Source organism: Theropithecus gelada, chromosome 7a, assembly GCF_003255815.1.
Source record: "Theropithecus gelada isolate Dixy chromosome 7a, Tgel_1.0, whole genome shotgun sequence".
In the NCBI taxonomy this organism is placed as follows: Eukaryota; Metazoa; Chordata; class Mammalia; order Primates; family Cercopithecidae; genus Theropithecus; species Theropithecus gelada.
The window spans coordinates 5,068,859-5,085,169 of record NC_037674.1 but is presented as its reverse complement, the minus strand read 5'-3'; the positions used below and the strand labels follow the sequence as shown (position 1 = coordinate 5,085,169).

Sequence of the window (16,311 nt, the reverse complement as noted above, 5' to 3'; positions counted from 1 at the left end):
TCCCAAATTGCTGGGATTACAGGTGTGAGCCACCGTGGCTGGCCAGTATTTTGTCACAATTTAAAATAAATAAATTTTCTTTTCTTTTCTTTTTTTTCAGGTTTGTGTTCTGACTATATTCTAAGCAGTCACATGGCAGCTGACTCTTCTCCAGGCCTCGCTGCCGGCTTTTAGATGTTTATTATTTTTGCCTTCTTGTCATGTGCGCGGTAGAAGAATGGCAGGCAGGGCTTGCTGTAGAGATCTTTGGAGGGAGAAAGGCAGGAAACTGAGCACCGTGTGAGCCCTCCCCTGCTCCTGCCTGCCCCTCTCGCCCAAGGGCTCTACTCACCACCCTGCTTGTTGGCAGACCCGAGCTCCTGAGGGACCGGGGTCCCTGGTGCAGACTCTTCGGTAGGGTTCTGGGCAGCTGCCCGCAATCCACCACGTCCCTGGTTATGGTCGCTCACAAGCGGAAACACCAGCTCCACCTGGAGGGAAAGGTGCTCAGTTGCCACACCCGTGCCCACACCCACCTCCACACCCACCCCCGCAGAAATGCTGCATGACTTAGAGGGTCTGGAGAAATCAGAAGGCGGGAAACCAAGAGCATAAGGGGGTCTGGGAGGGACCACCAAGGGAGACAGCAAAGCTGGGGTAGGAAGAGTCAGGCTCACCATGGTCTCCTGGCTCTCCAGTTCCTCTGGGATGCTTGGCATGGGCTGAGGTGCCTCCTCCTCCTCCACCTCCTCCCTGTCCAGTGCATCTCCTGTGGGGAGTGGCCAGAGGGCTCCTCAGACAACCCAACAAGGGAGGTAACAATGGACCCACCTCTGCCCCCACCCTCACTGTGCAACCCTGGCCAGCCCCTCCCCAGAGGGAAATCAGCAGCCGTTCTTTACTTTTATTTTTTTGAAGAGCCAACGTCTCCCTACGTTGCCCAGGTGCCGTCCCACTACCAATCAACACGGGAGTTCTGACATGCTCCATTTCTGCCCTGGGCCAGTTCCCCCATTCATAGGCAACCCTGGTGTTCCCCCGCTCCCAGGAGGTCGCCATATCTATGCCGAACTTAGTGAGGATACCCGGTTGGCATAATGACCAGCTGTTCTAAAAGTCTCCTGCAACTCCTCAATCCTACGCTGCTAACAGTCCCCCCGTCTTCCTGGGGCTCTCTCCTCCTCCTCTGAGCGATCTCCCATACCTTCCCCAGGGAGAGCCATGAGGCTCAGCTGGGCGTGTAGCTGCTTGTTCTGCTGGATGGCAGCTTCCAGGTGCTCCTAAGGGGCCAGGAAAGAGAGTGAGAAGGCACGGAGGTTGCTAGGTCACCCCCCTCCGGGCCCGGCCCTCATCAACTCCCTCAACTGGGTCTCCTGCAACTATTGGGGGGCCACCTCGGCCACCGCTTTGCCCTGAGCTTCCTGCTGCTGCAGCTGGGCAGAGCCTTCTTCTCAGAGGCCAGTTGCTGATAGGCGGCCACGTACTGCTGCAGGGGACCCAGGGAATGGTCTCGCTGCTGCTGCAGACTCTGAGCCTCTTGGCTCTTCAGCTCCACCTGCAGGATAGGCGTCAGGGTAGGCAGTGGCTGGCTGCCAGATTCTGGGCCCATAAACAGGGTGGCGAGGGCACAGTAGGGCTCTGTTATCTGCCCAGGCCCCTGGCTCCTAGCCCCTTCCTCCAGGTCTAAGTGACTGCCTCCCTTGCCTAGAGGCCCATGCCTCCCTCCCCAGGCTCAAATCTCACACCCTTCTTCCCACCATTGAAGCTGTACGCCACAGACTGGTGGAAAAGCAGAGGGAGCCAACCACCATCTGCTAAGTTGTGGTGAGGGCGTTCTGTATGATCTCCAGGGTTTGCACCCACCTCCGCCTGCTCCCCCAGAGCTCGGCCTTCCGCCCCAGCTCCCCCAGCCTCTCCTCCAGCTCCTGCAGCCTCACCTCCTGCTTCTGCATCTCCTCCTGCTGCCACAGCCTCGTTTCCTGCTCCCGCATCTTCTCCTCCTGCCTCTGCATCTTCTCCTCCTTCTCCCGCATCTTCTCCTCCTGCCTCCACATCTTCTCCTCCTGCTCCCGTATCTTTTCCTCCTTCTCCCACATCATCTCCTCCTGCCTCCGCATCTTCTCCTCCTGATCATGCATTTTCTCCTCCTGCCTCCACATCTTCTGGTCCTGCTCATGCATCTTCTCCTCCTGCCTCCACATCTTCTCCTCCTGCTCCCACATCTTCTCCTCCTGCTCCCGCATCTTCTCCTCCTTCTCCCGCATCTCCTCCTCCTGCCTCCGCATCTGCTCCTCCTGCCTCTGCATCTTCTCCTCCTGCTCCCGTATCTTCTCGTCCTGCTCGCGCATCTTCTCCTCCTTCTCCCGCATCTTCTCCTCCTGCCTCCGCATCTTCTCCTCCTGCTCCCGTATCTTCTCCTCCTGCTCCCGTATCTTCTCCTCCTGCTCCCGTATCTTCTCCACCTGCTCCTGTATCTTCTCCTCCTGCTTCCACATCTTCTCTTCCTGTTGCTGGTACAGGCGGTTCCACAACTTGTTTTCTTCCACCTGGGCTTGGAGCTTCGCGGACACACTCTGCAGCTCCTTACCCAGGTGGTCAGCCTCCTCCTGCAGCTGCTGCTGGAACAGTGAAAGTGTTGGTTTGAACCTCAGAAGGAAACAGACTCATGAGATACCCATATAAATGTAATCTATCAAACAATGGTTTTTATCTATGATCCTATAAAATATTTTGTCAAGCCCTACTCTGAGATTCTGATTTCCCAGGCAGGGCCCCAATTTGTAGATTTTTAGCACACTCTAGAGGATTCTACAGCAGGACCAGAACAAGGACCCAAATATTCTAGCTTTTGGCTGGAGACTCCCCATATCCTGCTTGATCCCTAGACCATGGTCCCAGCCGGATAGGGATCCCACAACCCCTGGGGCTGCAGCCGCTTGCCTGTGGCAGCAGGAGCTTGGCCTTCTCCAGCTTCCTTTTTAGCTCCTTTACATTGAGCTGGATCTCAGACTTCTCAGATTCTACAAGTTGAAGTTTTTCTTGTAGTTCGGCATTTTTCTCCTTCAGCTCATCATCGGTTATGCTACGACCAGAGGCAGTAGAGAAAGCAAGGAACGAAGAACAGAAAGGACCGCTGTGGTGATCAACCCTCTGCTTTCACCCCACAAGCACAGAACCGTGGCATTGGATAGGACTCCAGGAATTAAAAGTCCCAGGTGGCAGGCCAGAGAGAAGACATGAGTTGCCTGAGGCTACCCCATGAGTCAGTGGCACAGCTGGCACTAGAGCTTCCCTGTGCACACATGAAAACCTGTATGAGCCTCTCACCATGCTCACCTGTACCCCCACCTCCCAGCACACCCCCCCATGCTAAGAGCCCCCAGACCTCCCATCCCACCGTCCCTCATCCTACGTGTTCCTGTACAGTTCCAGACTCAGGGCGTCCCTCTCCTTTGTTAACTCCTCGACGTACTGCAAATAGAGAAAGGTGAAGTCAGGATACAGCAGGCAGAGGAGCGGCTGGCCGACCAGGAACAACAGCCACCGTGACCACTCCACACACCACTCCCCACTCCCAGTCACACCTCACATGCTCTCAAGGCACTTCCAAGCCCACAGTCTCATTTGTTTTTCTATCTTTGTTTTGTTTCTTTCTTTTTCTTTTCTATTCTTTTCTTTTCTTTTTTTTTTTTTTTTTTGAGGCAGAGTTTGGCTCTTGTTGGAGTGCAATGGCGCAATCTAGGCTCACCACAACCTCTGCCTCCTGGGTTCAATGATTCTCCTGCCTCAGCCTCCCAAGTAGCTGGGATTACAGGCATGTGCCACCACACCCGGCTAATTTTGTATTTTTAGTAGAGATGGGGTTTCTCCATGTCGGTCAGTCTAGTCTTGAACTCCTGACCTCAGATGATCCACCCACCTCGGCCTCCCAAAGTGCTGGCATTACAGGCATGAGCCAGTGTAAAACAAGTCAAGTATGGGAAGGGCGGGCACTTAGTCTCTGAGCTCTATGTCCAGTGCTCACTCCCCACAGCACCCCCCAACTCACCCACAGCAGCCGACCCAGCACTAGTTGGCCTCTAACCACCACACACAAAAGCAGCAAGAAATGGCCATGCTGCCTTCTGGGCAGGACACCCCATCCTGCAGAAGGGAGTTTTAGGCCAACTCCTCCATCTGTGAAGCCGGGTTCCCAGGGGACACAGTCAGTAGTTGGACTCACCCTGTCAGCCTTCTTCTTCTGTGTAGCGACAGCAGAGAGAGCCCGCTCTAACTCTCCGGCAAACTTCCATGAATCATGCAGGCGGCCGACCAGATGCCTGGACTCTCCTGGAATGAGAGACATTCAGATGCGGCCCAAAGGATTCCCCCTAAAGGCCTGTCAAAGTGCCAGGTTGAAGGATGACCGGGTGCCAGATTCCCACCTTGCAACTGCTGGACAGCACGCTGGCTGTAATAGAGTGCCGTCTGCAGCTCAGCTTTCTCACATGTAAGGATTCGTATGGTATGAACCTGGGCCTTTGGGAGAAAAGACAAGCAAATGCTGAAAGAGAAGCAAAGAAACCTTCTCCAGAGGACAGGAGGAAACTTCACACCCTCCACTCACCTCTAGCTCCCTCCTTAGGGCTTCCTGATGTTGGTGGCTTGCCTTCTTTTCCTATAGAAAGAGGAAGACAGAGCTCTTACTAGGGGGAGGCAGAGATGGCACAGCAAGAGACATGCCCCCAGAACACCACCACTGCCCCAGGACAGGCCCACCCATGGGACCAGGTTATCAGGGACCCTGTGGGGACGGGGTGGGATCCGGGGGGTGAGCCTTCTTCCCCAGGCTGGGAGTAGGCAAGAGGAGACTGGGGCCTCTACGGCTGAGTGCCCTCCAAACCCAGCAGTCATGAGCAAACAAAGAAATCATGTTACTTCTTCCAGCTGAGCTTGGTTCTGTTGTTTCAGTCAAAGGAAGGTGACTGAAGGTGGCCCCTCGACTCTATTCCCCAGGCCAGGAAGCAGTAGGCAGGGGCCAGGGATGGATTTTAAAGGCAAAGTTCTTAGACCCAATGGGAACATGAACTGGTAAACTGTCCTCAACTCCCAAAGAAAAAGGATTTGGGTCTTTGTTGGGTTTTGCCCACAGCCACAGAACTCAAAGTCTGAAACTAGATTCCCTTGAAAAGACAGTCACAGAAATCTTCAGAGATGGAGTGTGAGAAGAGCCCACCCTTCTGCCAGCTTGTGATTTAGAAAGGTGCATTCATTCAACAAACATTGACTGAGCACATGCGGGCCAGGGACGGTTCTTCACAGCGGGGATAGGACGGAAAAGGCAGACAGGAGCCCTTGGCCCTGAGGTTTCCATTCTAGTGGGCCTTTAACTCTCAGACTCTCAGAGCTAACAGAAACCTCTGATACTCTCTAACTCTACCTCAGGAAACGCAAGCCCGAGAAGGAGAGTTTACAGCAGGCCCTGGACTAGGGATTAACATAAAAACTGCAATGATAAATCTCATTTAAACTTCACAAATGTAAGTAAAACAAGACCACTCCTATTTTACAGATGTGAAAAGAGAGGCCCAAAGAGCTGAAGGAATTTGCCCTAAATCATATCCCCAGCAGATGGAGAGGATTCAAACCCAGAATTCTTAACCAGTGCCTGGGAGTTCTTCCACAATCTCAATTACCCTCCACCACCCCTTGTGCCCTCTGTCCCCAGGAGCCTGGCCAGCCAAGACTCACATCCTCAGGTGAGTGGCAACCACCAGAAGTGGTTGTCTCAGGGTTAGCGCCGTTATTTATTTTCTTCTTTTTGGTGTCAGTTGCTCCTCTACCAACACTAGGGCTGGTCTGGGGATGAGAGTCTCTCAGCTGTGGAAAGGAAGAGCAGTGATACTCATGAGAACTACAAGCTCCTACAGTCACATCTTGCTTTACCGTTTATACAAAATACCATTACAGACCATCTGATTTAATGCCACCAACAACTGTAGGAAGTACTGTCACAATCACTTAGTGACTGAGAGGGATTGATACCATGGCTGAAAAGAAGGCAATAATGGAACTGAAACTCAGTCTTCTGACTCCAACCTCTGGGGTTTTACCAAGAATCAGCAGCTGCCAGGGACCAAAACCAGAGGCAGAGGTAGAAAAGCAAATATTAAGTAGGCAGGAACTGTACACTGTGTGGTTTAGAGTCATACACCCTCACACGTCTGTTAGTGTGAAGAAGTGCACCACTACCTCTCAAACTTTTATATTAATGTATGCTCATGGCAGAAGGCAGCCTTTCTGTGAAATCTGGGAACTTAACACAAAGAGGACAACCCAACCCTCATTTCAGAGAGAAGTCTTGTATATTCTTATAAATGTATGTGACAGTCACCCCTAAGTACATTAATGTTTTGTCTCTCAGTAGACTCAAAGGAAACTGATGCTTCAGAAAGATGCCCCATATTTATCCTGTGGCACTCAAAGTACCCCAGGTGGAGATGAGATGAGGAAGATTCAAGCTGTCAAGTTCAGTTTCCCAAGATCTGTTCCACAGAAGATAGGCAGATCTCACTCCAGCAACCACTGACTGAGGAGCACTCTGGTCCCAGAAAATGGAGATTTCAAATCTGAGGTGGAGAACTCAGAAACAATGTTAAAATCTCTCTGGAGAGTAGAAGCCTGGGAGAAAACTAAACCAAACCTGTTCTCCCATTGCCACCCAGAGACATTGTTAACGTGTTGAGCTCATGGGGGATTTGTCGGCTTTTCACACTGTCAATGTCTGTATTAAGGAAGTAAGGCAGCCTGAAACCTCTCTCCCCTAGGTCCCAGGGTCCCCATTCCCCTTCCAGCTGGAAACCTGTGCTGCAACCAGAGGAACCTGAAATTGGCAAGAACACTTAGGGGACTGGGTCCTAAGACCAGAGACCGGTCTCGTTGCAGTAATGACAGTTCCTAGAGGGACTATGACATCACTACATTCCACTCCTCGGTGGAGTGGTGGGAGGGACACGTGAGTGCAATGCCCAAGTTTCCACTTTGAGATTGGGGAGGGGGGTCACAGGATTGGGACCCAGGTCCTTAGAGACGCAAGCCCAAAGAGCCCAGGGAGGTCAGGCTTGGGGCGGTGGGAGGTGAGGGCCGTGTATGGAGCAGGGAGCCGCAGGAGTCACCTGCCCAAAGTGACTCTGGGGCAACTGGTGGAGGGCAGGTTCTGGGGCACCCAGGTGCTTGGAGACATGAGCCCAAAGACCCCAGGGAGGTAGGGTTTCGGGTAGCAGGAGGTAAGAGTGGACTATGGAGAGGGAAGCCCCAGAAGTCACCAGCTCAAAGTCACCCTGGGGTGACTGGTGAGGGCAGGGGCAGGACTCATGAGGGGGTTGGGCTGGCTCACAAGATTTGGGTGTGGGGAGCCCACAGGCACTGGGGGAGGGGCAGCCAGGTGTGCCTCAGGAGTGGTACAGACTCTGGCAGCAGTTTGGCTGTCAGAGGGAGCCTGGGGCTGAGTTGGGGTGCTGCAACCTGGTACATTTTACCTTTTCCTTGGCCTTAGCCAATTTTTTCTGTAGGGTTTCTTCGGACATCATGGGATGGGTAGGGCGGTGGGGTTGGGGCCACACCAGCACAGTCCAGGCGAGGACAACTATACACCTCCAGTCACCTGCCACGTAGCTGTGTGACTGAGACAGAGGAGGCGTAACCAGGGCCACAGTAGAATGCAGAATAGGGGCGTGCCCTCAATGCTTCAAGCTCATTGGTCAATAAGATGAAAGGGAAATGAGGCGTGGCCAGACAGCAGAGTGTCATGAAGGACCTGTGGTGTCACAAGGAAAGCTGCCCATGCAACCGCTGTCCCTGCCCACTCCAGGACAGGGGCGGGACTGGCTTCCACTTTAAAAACTTTAAAACTGTATAACCTCAATTGAGGTACAAATCCTATTAAAATGGAAATTTATAGTGTGCTTGATGATTGATAAAGACTATATTATCCTATATTCCAATAAGATAATATAATCACAATGATTTCCCTTTTTTGGAAAAACTCTCTCTTATTCTCCTACATTATTGTTAAGGTTTTATTAAACAAACAAACAAACAAAAAACAAGAAACCTGTCTAACATCTTTAAAAACACAAAGCTTTAGAGCCAGGTGTGGCGGCTCATGCCTGTAATCCCAGCACTTTGGGAGGCTGGGGCGGGTGGATCACCTGAGTTCAGGAGTTCAAGGCCAGCTTGACCAACATGATGAAACCCTGTCTCCATTAAAAATACACAACTAACTGGGCATGGTGGCAGGTGCCTGTAATCCCAGCTACTTGGGTGGTTAGGCAGGAGACTCCCTTGAACCTGGTAGGCGGAGGTTGTAGTGAGCCAAAATCATGCCACTGCACTTCAGCCTGGGCTACAGAATGAGACTTTTTCTCTAAATACATATATACTTATATACATGCATACATACCTACACACACACACACACACATACACACACACACACAAAGAAAGCTTTCCATTTAATAAGCACTCAAAGGTCTTTACAAGTTTAAAACAAATACAGGACCCTCTAAAGTAAGGCTAAATGCTAAGCGATGCGGGAGAGAAAAAAGACATAAATAACTCCCACTCTCATGAGGTTAATCACTAAATCCTATTTTTCTAGAATCACCTGGTCTCTCTAAGCCCTGAAAATGAAACTGAATTTCTCACTTGATACTTGGCTATGACTTGCAATCATGAAAACCAAGAATTGTGTTCTGTCACTGTGTAGTGCTTGCTACCTGGGATCAAGGGTTGACTTTTTCATGATTTGCTCCATCACCTGTGTGCTTCTTATCCCAGACCAAACTAAGCTTTTTTCTAGAGTTCTACGATTTACAGTTTTACTGTATTACTTCTTGCTTTCCAATGGATACAAAGCAGAGTCCTGGTAGGCACATTTTGTATACCTGCAAAGATGGAAAACTAAACAGTTCCCTCTGTTCAATATTAAAACAAAAGTCCTGTAAACCTCATATGGTGAGTGTAATACTTCAGCACTAGCATGAAAGTCTCAAATACAAAAAAATACCAAGAACACTCCTAGCAAACAAAAGTAAGCTCTTGGCTGGGAGCAGTAGTTCACTCCTGTCTTCCCAGCATATGGGCAAGCCAAGGTGGGGTAAGTCAGGAATTCAAGACCAGCCTGGGCAGCATAGCGAATTCCATCTCTGCAAAAATTTTAAAAATTAGCTGGCCATGGCGGCACACACCTGTAGTCTTAGAGCTACTTGGGAGGCTGAGGTGGGAAAATCACTTGAGCCCAGGAGTTTGAGGCTGCAGTAGCTATGATCATGCCATTGCACTCCAGTTGGGGTGACAGAATGAGATCTAGATATTACATTCTGTCCTGCTCCTATTTACACTAAAATCACTAAGTTAAAATATTTTCATTCAGCAGGATAATAATTAAGTGAAATTTGACTTTGGTGCTTTGCTAGCAAAACATAAATAAATAAAGTGAAATGACAAATTACTTACTGGGAGAAAGTCTTTGTAACCTCAATGACAGATAAAAGGTTTATATCCTTAGCCTATAAAGAAATCTTTAAAATTACTCAGAAAAAAAAATGAATGATTTCCAGCAGGAAATGGGCAATGGAGAAACCGGCACTTCCCACTAGAAGAAAAATGGCCAATGAGCATATGAAAAAGATTCAAAAGCACTAGAAATGAAAGAAATGTAATGAAAACAATGAGAGGTTCTGCTTAAAGACCAGCAGAAATGACAAATGGCAGTGGGAACCTGGAGCTCCGTCCCTGTTTGTGGGAGTGTAAACTCAACCAATTTTCCTGCAGGATAATTTGATCATTTCTTTTAAAAATCCTAAAACTGTTTCATATTATTTTCCTCTAGAAATTCTACATCTATGAATTTGGTGCAAAAATCCTTACTCAAGTCCATTAAAAAGTATATGGAAGGAAATTCACTCTGGTGTGGCACCGATGCACTTAACATATATCCAGCTATTAAAATGATGATGCTAGGATATATTTCTCCCATAGAAACATGCTTAAAATATAGTCAGTGGCAAAAGACCATATATTATGATTCTACTTCATTAAAATGTTTCTAGGCATAAAAAGTGTGAAAAGCAACAAACCAGAATGTTGTGAGTGGCAAAATTAAAGATTTTTCTTTATATTTTGTCATCCAAATTATTACAAAAAGAATGTGATTTCCTTTATAATCAGGGAGAAGAGTTATTTTCATTGATTTATACTTACATTTCTTTTTGTTTTCTTCTTTTTTCTTCTGTATGTATCCCATGTAGGCTAGAGAGCTTAAATCCCTGCCTCTCGAGGGAAATCAGCCCATTTTCAGGGCGTGCAGTACTCAAAGCTGCCCCATCTTCCTTTTATTTTTTATTTTTATTATTTATTTATTTATTTATTTACATATTTATTTAGAGATGGAGTCTTTCTCTGTTGCCCAGGCTGGAGTGCAGTGGTGCATCTCAGCTCACTGCAACCTCCATCTCCTGAGTTCAAGCGATTCCCCTAGCTCAGCCTCCTGAGTAGCTGGGACTACAGGCATGCACCACCATGCCCAGCTAATTTTTGAATTTTTAGTAGAGGTGGAGTTTTACCATCTTGGACAGGCTGGTCTCAAACTCCTGACCTCAAGGGATCCTTCTGCCTTGTCCTCCCAAAGTACTGGGATTACAGGCATAAGCCACTGTGCCTGGCCTGTCATATTATTTCTAAACATTTCAAAGTGATATTTCAATTAAGTTAAATTTAATTCTTACTGACCTGAACTCTTATCTTGTTTAATGATATCTTCCAGGTGAAAAGTGTTTCCTCTGTAATCACAGGTGCTAAAGGAAATAAAACATGTATTCATTAGGTAGACGTCCACTAAACCACTAATTCTTGCATTGTAGTCCTCAGACCCTCAGCATCAGCAACACGTGGGAACTTGTTAGACATGCAGATTCCTGGGCCAGCCCCACACCTCCTGAATCAGAAAGTGGGGAAGAGGGACAGCTATCTGTGCTTTAATAAGCCTTGAGATGCTCCCTGGAGTTTGAAAACTACAGAACTAGAATACGTGTGGTAGTAAGCGCTCATACTTTATCCCAGGTACCTAGGGACTCTTCCCCTCTTTTCCGTTCTCTTTTCCACTGAAATAAAATGAGAGCTCATTTTGACTTAATGGGTATAAGAAAGAAGGCAGTGAGATGACCAGGGTTTCCAGTTAGAGTTCAAAATTTAATCAGTGGATGGTGACAGGATGCAAGTCTTCTAAACAGATTACTGCAAGAAAGCTGATAATAATCTATACAGTAGGTATCACTAGTGTATTGATGTTAAATTTTGGGGGTAGATTAATGGTATTGTGATTATATAGGAGAATGTCCTGGTTCTTAGAAGATATCTACAAAAGTACCTAACAGTGAAATGCTCTGATACTGGCAACTTACTTTGAAATGATTCAGAGGTTAAAAGGGCACATATACAATCTTTCATACGCGGAAGAGAGAAACAAATATGACAAAACGTTAACTAGTGAATCCAGCTGAATAGCGTACAGATATTCACTGTATGATTTTATCAACTTCTCTATGTTTGCAAGTTTTTAAAATAAAAAGTTGAGGGAAAAGAAACATCACCCCAAATCTTTCTATGAAATGGAACCATAGAAAAAGCACAGAATTGAACACTCTGCAGAAGAGCTCACCGTACCCATCCGGACAGCATGGTCACAGCGCAGGGTCTCCTCCAGGAGGCTATTCTCTGGTCTCTTCTGTACTGTCACTGCCCCCTGACGCTGCCGAGGCTTTATTCTAACAACTCTTTTTCTAAAGGTATAACTCTTTTCATTCATCTAAGAAAGAGACAAAAGAATGAGTATACACTTAGAAAATAATATTACACTTATACTTGTGTAAAAGCAAAAAATACTTTGAAAAGTGGGGAAGCAAGAAATATACTGTTCCACAATTCTGTTCTTACTGTCTTTTTATTCTGCCAATGACTTCCTATTTCTGCTGCCTATGGGGGGGGTGAGCTGCAAATGATTTCTTTTCCTCATTGATTTAAAATGTCATGTTTATAATAGACTTAACTCCCTCAGAAGCATTTGGGTTTATATCTGAGCTCTATTCTATTCAAGTGATCTGTCTGTTCACAAGCCACTATCAATTTTGATTATTAGAGCGTCCTAAAGTTAAGTAATTCTTTTTTTTTTTTTTTTTTTGAAATGGAGTCTGTCACTCTGTCGCCCAGGCTGGAGTGCAGTGGCACGATGTAGGCTCACTGCAAGCTCCGCCTCCCGGGTTCACACCATTCTCCTACCTCAGCCTCCCGAGTAGCTGGGACTACAGGTGCCCGCGACCATGCCCGGCTAATTTTTTGTATTTTTAGTAGGGACGGGGTTTCACCGTGTTAGCCAGGATGGTCTTGATCTCCTGACCTCGTGATCTGCCCGCCTCAGCCTCCCAAAGTGCTGGGATTACAGGCATGAGCCACCATGCCCGGGCGAGTAATTCTTTGATTAGAATATTAGTATTTGATGGAGCCTGACCCTTTTGACTCTAAACTCAAATTCTTCTTATCTCTAACTTATAAAAGACAACAATTATGACTTCAGTGTATAAAATGCCAGCTTTTTCAGCTACCTTACAGAATTATCTTGTGTTCCCAATATCGATTCAGTTTATCCATTCAGTTTTCTCTCCAAACAATAATGTTTTCATTTTAGTATCCCTAATATATACATATACACATATATATAGTTTTTTTTTTTTTTTTTTTTTGAGACACAGTCTCACTCTGTTGCCCAGGCTGGAGGACAGTTGCGCCATCTCAGCTCATTGCAGCCTCTGCCTCCCAGGCTCAAGCAGTCCTCTCACCTCAGACTCCCAAGTAGCTGGGACCACAGGTGCATGTAATATGCCCAGCTTATTTTGTATTTTTTCACAGAGATGAGGTCTCACCATGTTGCCCAGGCTGGTCTCAAACTCCTGAGCTCAAGTGCTGTGAGCTCCTGAGCTCCCAAAGTGCTGAGATTACAGGTGTGAACCACCGCTCCCGGCAGTTTTCCTAATCTCTTATCTTTATCTTTTGTAGTTGCACTGGCTTACGTGGCGATTAACTGTTAGTGTTAATTAACGGGGGTAACTGTAACACTGGACATTTTGTCTTATTCCTGATCTTTAAGGGATATTTGCAGAATTTCACCCATCATGCATGATGGCAGCTTTTGGCTAGATGTGTTTATAATCCACTAGGGGTAAAAAAAATTTAGAAATAAATACTGAATTTTATCAAATGTCTTTCTAACATATATGGAGGGAACCGTGTATTTTGTCCTTAACGTCTTGCAACCAGGAATCATACCAGATCTTCTAAGAGTGATTCCAAAGAATAAGGTTCACGTGGTTGTGTGGCATAATTTTTCCACTGTGCTACGTCTGCGTCATGAGTCATGAATAAGAGTGTGTGTATGTGTTAATGCTACCTTTGTCAGGTTTGGGTTTTCATATTCTAACAGTTTCAAACGAAAAAAGCTTGAAAGTTCTACTTTATATGTGGAAATTGCAATAAATTATTTGTGATTTACTGAAAACTTCACTTGAAGGTCTAATAAAATTTCAAAGCAAAACCAAACCTTTCTTTCTTTTTTGTGGGGGGAGGGTGGGAGGAGTGGGATGGAAGGACACTAACTTATTAATACTTTATGGGGTTTTTGTTTTTTGTTTTTTGTTTTTTGCCTTTAGAATTTATCCTCTAGGGACAATCTGGTAATGATGAATTTAATTTAGGTTCAAATATTTTAAAAATAATTCTTCTGATATTCTTGGTATGGCTTATTTGCCTATTCTCCAGCTCTGTTGCCCAGGCTGGAGTGCCATAGTCCAATCATAGCTCACTGCAGCCTTGAACTCCTGGACTCAGGCGATCATCCCAGATCAGACTCTCGAGTAGCAGAGAATATAGGCTCACGCTACCACCCCAGCTCATTTTTAAAATTTTTAGTGGAGACGGAGTTTCACCATGTTGCCCAGGCTGGTCTCGAACTCCTGGGCTCAAAGAATCCTTCTTCGTCAGCCTCCCAAAGTGCTGGGATTACAAGTGTGAGCTACTGTGCCTGGCACTATTCTCATTTTTATTATAATACAATTTTAAGATTGGATAAATAATATAGCCAAATTATTGGAGCCAGACTACATCTACTAAAATTAAATGAAATTTCACTTGTCTGAAATCAGACATACTTTGGAAGATATGTTTGTCATGGTATTAATTAAAATTACGGCTATTTTTTGCACTCACCAAAATCTGTGGAGCACTTTAAAGACACAGGCGGTATCCTCCAGAGCAGTGAAAACAGTTACAAGAGGCTCTCAGGACAGCTTTGTCAGGAGAGACATGCTATACATATAAAGACATAAGGAGAGAGAAAAGTTCTTCTTTTATATGCCTAATGCAATCAAATACTCAGAACTTCCAAAATCATCCAGGTATTAAGGAAGAGAAGGTATCATTTCAGTGAAATGCTATGTAAGAAACAGAACAAGGCCGGGCACGGTGGCTCAAGCCTGTAATCCCAGCACTTTGGGAGGCGGAGACGGGCGGATCACGAGGTCAGGAGATCGAGACCATCCTGGCTAATACGGTGAAACCCCGTCTCTACTAAAAAAATACAAAAAACTAGCCGGGCGAGGTGGCGGGCGCCTGTAGTCCCAGCTACTCGGGAGGCTGAGGCAGGAGAATGGCGGGAACCCGGGAGGCGGAGCTTACAGTGAGCTGAGATCCGGCCACTGCACTCCAGCCTGGGCGACAGAGCGAGACTCCGTCTCAAAAAAAAAGAAAAAAAAAGAAACAGAACAAAAAGTGTGTAATATATAGAAAATAAATCATTCATTGATCTATAATACAAACCTCCTATCTCACAAAAATAACAGGATTTTGGGGGCACAAAACCAAATCAAAGTTCCTGGTAAGAAAGGTTTGATTGCTACTGCCAGTAATATTTTTCTTCATTAATTGATCTCTAATGTCCCTTTAAATCCAGAGACTTTCCTCTGGCTATCTTGAAAATATCTGATAGGAGAGAATCTAACTTCTTAAAACAAACATACGTGCAAACCACAAGTACAAATACATGAGTGGGCAATTCCAGCTCACCTTGTAAAGGATGATTCAAAATAGATTTCAGAAATGCTTAGTTCTTCTGCTGCTTCTTCAGCAATTTCATCATCTTGTTGGAACCCAGCTCATCATCATGATCACTTGCTGTATCTTCATCACTTTCAACTGGATCAAAAAAATCTTTGTACTTCACATTTCTGGAACTTTTACCTGACTAAGATAAAAAGATTTTTAAAACTATTAATTAGGAATAGAAAAATACATCATTAACACATGCATATATATTTGTATGTGTACTGTATGTCTACATTACTTTCTAACTTAATAACACTACAAGTCAAAAAATAGTTACTAGGTGAAATTGGCAACTAAAAACACTACCATAAAACTATTACAGGAACAACTGGAACATAAACTGAATGGAAGTATAGATTCATTTATAACTGATAAGATACAGCATAATATTTCTTAGCTCTACATCTTCTGACTACAATTACATCTTTCCTAGAAAAACAGAACAAAAGCTAAATTGAGGAGGAGGAAAGGGCTCTCTCCTCTCTCAACACTTTATCTTAACTTTCTCACTTCCACAGAGTCCCCCTTCATCTTCATCAGCATGAATATCTTTAAAAGATCAGTATCTTCCACCTCATCATCATCATCTTTTTGTTCCTCTTCTTTTCCTCTGTTTTCTAAATAGGCCTCCATCGCAGAGAGTTGGAGGAATATCTCGTCTACTATGGACTTTTCTCTTGGTTTTCCACGTCCTTTGTTTTGCACCTTGCTCTGCTGTTCCAATTTGTTGATACCAAAGTCAAGGTCAGAATCCTCAGCACTGAAAACTGGGCTTTTCCTCAGATCGCATTTGCTTGAGTTTGCTCTCTCACTCACTTCAGGATTGTCATCACCCATATCTGACACTTCCTCTTCCTCCTCTAAATCTTCTAGGTCCTCCTGGCCACCAGCCTCTGTCTCTGAACCATCCTCTTCACACTCCTGTTCTTCACTCTCTGGGAGACTGATATCTTCATCTTTGTTTCACTAACTGCATTTTGGAAGCTTTGTACAATTGGGTCATTTTGCAATTCCAGTTGTTGCAAAGTCTGCTCATCATCAAAACTTCCTATCACAAGTTTTTGTAAAGGGCTTCCATGGAGTCTACCATTTTGTAATTTTTTTTTTTTTTTTTTTTTTTTTTTTTTTTTTTTTTTTTTTTTT

General features: G+C 45.8%; 2 protein-coding genes across 2 annotated transcripts; both read right to left on the bottom strand.

Annotated features, from left to right (window-relative positions):
• Positions 1 to 1,793: 1,793 nt before the first annotated feature.
• Positions 1,794 to 13,428, bottom strand: LOC112628024 (golgin subfamily A member 6-like protein 1). Its single transcript, XM_025390798.1, has 10 exons — positions 13,339 to 13,428; positions 11,678 to 11,824; positions 7,497 to 7,640; positions 5,710 to 5,838; positions 4,586 to 4,636; positions 4,404 to 4,497; positions 4,202 to 4,308; positions 3,392 to 3,450; positions 2,920 to 3,061; positions 1,794 to 2,597 (listed from the first exon to the last, which is right to left on the bottom strand). The coding sequence occupies exons 1-10, from the start codon at positions 13,426 to 13,428 to the stop codon at positions 1,794 to 1,796; spliced, it is 1,767 nt and encodes a 588-aa protein (XP_025246583.1).
• Positions 13,429 to 15,166: 1,738 nt separating this feature from the next.
• On the bottom strand, positions 15,167 to 16,061 carry LOC112628068 (U3 small nucleolar ribonucleoprotein protein MPP10). Its single transcript, XM_025390861.1, has 2 exons — positions 15,742 to 16,061; positions 15,167 to 15,307 (listed from the first exon to the last, which is right to left on the bottom strand). The coding sequence occupies exons 1-2, from the start codon at positions 16,003 to 16,005 to the stop codon at positions 15,167 to 15,169; spliced, it is 405 nt and encodes a 134-aa protein (XP_025246646.1). The 5' UTR covers positions 16,006 to 16,061.
• Between the last annotated feature and the right edge of the window lie 250 nt (positions 16,062 to 16,311).